Source organism: Triticum aestivum, chromosome 4B (assembly GCF_018294505.1).
Source record: "Triticum aestivum cultivar Chinese Spring chromosome 4B, IWGSC CS RefSeq v2.1, whole genome shotgun sequence".
NCBI classification, from domain to species: Eukaryota; Viridiplantae; Streptophyta; class Magnoliopsida; order Poales; family Poaceae; genus Triticum; species Triticum aestivum.
The window spans coordinates 472,349,192-472,354,434 of NC_057804.1; the positions used below are offsets into that span (position 1 = coordinate 472,349,192).

Sequence of the window (5,243 nt, forward strand, 5' to 3'; positions counted from 1 at the left end):
ATTGCCTCGGAATGTGAAATGACAGTGGTATATACAACATTGAGGCTAGGGGAGGGCACCAGGGGTGCCCTAGAGCTCACAGGCGCTTTGTGTAGGCGCTCTGTGCCCTAGGGTGTCTAGGACCTACGGGCGTCCCCTTGCCCTACCTCTGGTTGCAATGCTCCTTTAGACATCCTAAGAGCCTCTGAATTTTTTCATGGTTCGTCGATATTTTTTCCTGAAATATAAAAATTGTAGAAAAGAGGAACTCGCACTGGCCATTGAATATAATAGGTTAGTTCTAGAAAAACTTCCAAAACATTGCATAAACGGATGGTAATAGGCATGAAAGATACAAAAATTATAGATACCCTGAAGACCTATCATCACACGCTTAAGGGGCAGGAACTCGCTAGGACTCGAGCCGAGCAGAGCACTCGGACTCAGATTGAATTCAAGTGAAACTTAGGCATTGAGTCACAACGGGCCTCAAGTGCTGAGCCCACCTTGAGACGTCTATATAAGTGGAGCTTTCCCTTGGAAAGGTTTGACAATTTCATGCCCACGTCGTGCAATTAGGTCTAGCAAGCCTCCTGACCTTGTCATGACTGCACATCTAATGCCAAAACCCAAACTCGTGATCTCTAACCATAACATGTTCTTGCTTTGCGTTGTAGAATTTCTCTTTTGCTTTGCCCCATTGTAATATACCGTGTGCCTTGGTATAAGGCATTGCGCTTTGGGCGATCACAAAGCATTGATGCCTCCTCAACTGTGCCTGCTAGCAGGCCACCCCATAGCATGTTGCACCGAGGCACCGAGCGCCAGCAAGGACCAGGACCGCCGCTGAGCAACTGTGCCGTCCCCTGGTCATAGGAAAAGAGGAGCCTATCACCGTCAGTCGGACGAGGTTCGCTCACCGCCTTCCTCCAGCAGCTATGAGGAGAACCAATGAGGTGGGGTAGGGTTTTCACCCATGGTGCCCCTGAGTACGACACCCACCCAGAGGATAGAAGGAACATTTCTTTTGTTTACTTTTTTGCTTTAGTTTAGTGACAAATCAAACTGACCAATAGTACCATCAAGCAAAGGAAAACAAACCCTATCCTTGTATTTTTTTCCCTGTACACCTCCTTGGAATCCAATAGTGTTGGTATTATTCTGTCAAATGGACTTGGCACAAAGATTGTCAACTTACCTCTCTCAATAAAGATTATCCCAAGCGGGGAAAGAAGATGCTGCTTTGATGGTGGCCGAGGAATGTCTCTCCAGAACAAGAGATAACGAGGAGACCACGCGAAGATATCGTGCCGCTCCTGTCAAATCTGGCAACGCACGGTGGGAAGAATAACTTGCTACTCTCCATAGATCGCAATCGATCACAGAACCAAAGGCAGCAACCCATCCATCATTGCACACAATTCGATTTCGTGGATTTATATGGGACCGCTGGGCCACTCCCGCGTTCCTTAATCAGGAAGCTGTTGTTGCCCAGTCTGACCGGGTCATACACAAGCTTCATCCAGCGATTAGATCAGATCTTTGCTGTTGGACGACACGGACGGCCGACTACTTGGACCGATGCCCGAGTTATTTTATGACCTTGGGTTACGGGAAAAAAAAGGGTGCCCCGAAAAAGAAGAGGAAGGTTCGGATGGAACCCGTAGAGAAAACTTGAAGAAATCTCGCACCATTTGGGGGCAGGTATAAGGTGATACGGAGCCTTAGATGCTCCCATGATACGAGCTTCTAGGAGCCGTTGAATCTGAGATCCAACGACTCCCGGAAGGCTTTCAACATTTTGCGAAAAAGTTTTTTTGAAGTCCAAAAATTGCGAACAAGTACGACAGCCTTTCAGAACTTTCTTGGAGCCGTTGGATCTGAGATCCAACAGACCAGAAGCTCGTATCATGGGAGCACATAAGACATGGTATCATCTGATATTTTCCCCACCATTTGGCACGAAATCCACCAAGCAAGTTCGACGGCCAAAAACTAGTTCCATTCAGGAAACCGCTGCCGAAATGCGCCCAGGGGGCGGCTGTCCACACCACAGCAGCACCGGGCCTGCCTCTTCGGTCTTCTCCCGTCAGGTCGTCTCGCCTCGTCCTGGTCGGCCCCATTAAACCCCTTACCTTCTCTTCTCCCTCGTCGGCTCGTGCGTTGCTTTCAAACAGACGGAAGAAGGATAGCCAAGACCGCAGCGTTGGAATCCACTCCGGTCCAGTCATCCACCACCATCGCCCGCCTCGTTCTGATCGGCAGTCCGGCCGTCGGTAGCGGTATTATTCTGCGCTCGGTCTCGCCTGCTCGGCGCCGTGGCGTGACGGAACCTCCCAATTTAAGGCTTTCAGCTCCAATCCGGGGGATTCAAACAGTGCGCGGTCGTTCGTCCTGTGCAATTTTGCCAAGCTTCGGCTGCTGGTGAGTTTTGAGCTTGATTTTCTTGGGATATGGGGGAGGGCGTGAAGGCGCTGCTGGCGAAGCCGATCAAGCTGGCGGACCAGGTGGCCAAGCAGTCGGGCTCCGGGCAGTGCCTCCGGCCCGAGTGCAAGGAGCTGCGCGCGCGGGCGGAGAAGCTCGCGGAGGTGCTGCGGCAGGCGGCGCGGGCCGACCTGTACGAGCGCCCCGCCGAGCGCATCGTCGCCGGCACCCTGCAGGCGCTGGCCAAGGCCGGCGGCATGTCGGCCAGGTGCTTCGAGAGCCATTCCCGCCTCCGCCGCTTCCTCACCTTCAACCCCGTCTCCGGCTTCCCGCGCACCCTCGCGCTGCTCGACACCGCCATCGAGGACGTCGCCTGGCTCATCCGCATCTCCTCCCCGCGCGCCGACGCCGACGCCAACGGCGCCCACGACGACGACGACGACCTGCGCGGCCTCCCCAACATCGCGCAGAACGAGCCCATACTCTTCCTCATCTGGGACCACATCGCGCGCCTCCACACCGGCAGCCTCGCCGTGCGGGCCGACTCTGCCTCCACCCTCGCCTCCCTCGCCCGAGACAACCCCCACTTCTCCAAGCTCATCGTGGAGGAAGACGGCATCGCGCCCCTCGTCAAGCTGCTCAAAGAAGGAACCGATGACGGCCAGGAGGCGGCCGCCACGGCGCTCGGGTTCCTTGGGCGCGACGAGGGGAGCGTGGAGAAGCTTCTCCATGCCGGGGTGTGCTCCGTCTACTCCGCCGCCTTGAAGGAGCCGCCGATGCGCGTGCAGGCCGCGGCCGCCGAGGCCATCGCGTCGCTGGCGCACCAGAGCCCGAGATGCCAGGACTTGTTCGCGCAGAACAACGCCGTCCGGCACCTCGTGGGTCACCTCGCCGCCGGAACCATCCAAGAGCACAGCAGGTACTCTGTCGGAGGAAGCAGCACCCGCCACGCTGCACCTCCTCCGCCGGAGCACATGAGGTCGCTTCACTCGGTTGTGCTGGCCAGCACGCCCAGCATGCTCCCAGGAGTCTCCGGTCACTCCGCCAACGAACCGCCGAGCTCTTCGGAAGGCTCGAATGGACGCAACAACCAGATGCAATCCGCGGCAGCCGGCAGGACGACGACGAGCCGGGTCACGGCTCCACCACCCAGTAGGCCCCAGCTGAGTTCAAACGGTTCGAGCGGCCGTGGACCGCGCGAGACCGAGGACCCGGCAACCAAGGCGCACATGAAGGCCATGGCGGCGAAGGCTCTGTGGAAGCTTGCCCGCGGCCATCCGGGAGTCTGCAAGAGCATAACAGAGTCCCGCGCGCTCCTCTGCTTCGCCAGGCTCCTCGAGAAGGGCGACGACGGCGCAGGCACGCACCTGCAGTACTACTCCGCCATGGCGATCATGGAGATCACCCGCGAAGCCGAGCACAACCTCGCGCTGCGGCAGTCTGCATTCAAGCCAAGCTCCCCGCCGGCCAAGGCCGTGGCCGAGCAGCTGCTCTGCATTGTGCGCAGGGGGGAGTACGACGACCCGCTGCTGCTCCCGTGCATCACCTCGCTGGGCTGCCTGTCGCGCACGTTCACTGCGAGCGAGACGCGCGTGATCGGCCCGCTGGTACGGCTGCTCGACGACCGCGAGCCTCCGGTGGCCAAGGAGGCCATCGTGGCGCTCACCAAGTTCGCGTGCACGGAGAACCACCTGCACGTGAACCACTGCAGGGCCATCGTCGACGACGGCGGGGCACGGCACCTCGTCCAGCTCGTGTACCTCGGGGACGAGCTGCAGATCGAGGCGCTCATATTGCTCTGCTACATCGCGCTGCATGTCCCGGAGAGCGAGGAGGTGGCGCAGGCCGGGGTGCTCGCCGTGCTCCTGTGGGCGTCGAAGCAGTCGCAATTGGTGCAGGACCTGCGCGTCGAGCGACTGCTGTCGGAAGCCAAGGCCCGGTTAGATCTCTTCCAGTCCAGGGGGTCGATCATCTAGGTGACACTGTGATGATGATTCTTCCTGCACTGAAGTATATTTGCGTAGATTTATGTCGACCATTCTTTGCTGATTCCAGATTCCAGATTCATTTGTTTTGCTTTGGTAGAGTGTACATAGCACGCTTCTGTTTGCCTTGAAGGACATGTACATGCAGTGTAGACTTGTTATTGTGGCATTTACGCTCATCATTTCATACGAACAAAACTGCAAATTGGAGAAGGGAGTGCCTGTTCAAATGGAATAATATATCAGGTCAATTAGTTAGGTACGATACTTTGTTTATTCACAGTTTACTAGTACATGCTTTCAACCATGAATCAAATAGACTTAGGTGTTGTCTACTCTAACTTTGGTGAGATGGCTAGTTTGGCTGATGAGTATTTCCAAGGTATTTACTCGGCGGTGACGCTTCTCTGGTTCTTGATCTTTTGGAAGCTAGGGTGGCCGAGGCAGATAATGAATGACTTTGTGCTCTCTTTAGTGACAAGAAAATCGCGAATGCTTTATTTCAGATTGGTCCGTTAAAGGCTCTGGGCCCGGGCGGTTTTCCTGCTAGATTTTTTTTTTAATTTTTTGCAAGAAGTAGCTGGAGTACTCTAAGCGACAGTGTCATTCGTTCGGTCAAGGAGTTCTTTAGGATAGGAATTAGGCCAGCACTCTGCACCGGCTCACCGGCCGAAACTTTCGGCCGGTCGGCTACCTACCGCTCGATGCGAAACCGCATGGCCGTTGGATCTGGCGCTTTCTTCTCTTGGTCAACGCTACCACCCCATCCCCAATCCTCCACACAGCGCTACCCCATCCCCTGACCGGCATCGGATCTGTGTGGGGCTGTAGGAGAGGGCGCCGCCCAGCTTGCCG

The 5,243-nt window shown here is 56.2% G+C and overlaps 1 protein-coding gene across 1 annotated transcript; it reads left to right on the forward strand.

Moving 5' to 3' along the window:
- Nucleotides 1–1,952: 1,952 nt before the first annotated feature.
- Nucleotides 1,953–4,664, forward strand: LOC123092782 (uncharacterized). Its single transcript, XM_044514609.1, has one exon. The coding sequence runs from the start codon at nt 2,433–2,435 to the stop codon at nt 4,377–4,379; it is 1,947 nt and encodes a 648-aa protein (XP_044370544.1). The 5' UTR covers nt 1,953–2,432; the 3' UTR covers nt 4,380–4,664.
- The last annotated feature ends 579 nt before the right edge of the window (nt 4,665–5,243 follow it).

What these genes read in the sequence shown, in the direction of transcription:
- LOC123092782 (XM_044514609.1), top strand. Translation starts at nt 2,433, where the DNA reads ATGGGGGAGGGCGTGAAGGCGCTGCTGGCGAAGCCGATCAAGCTGGCG.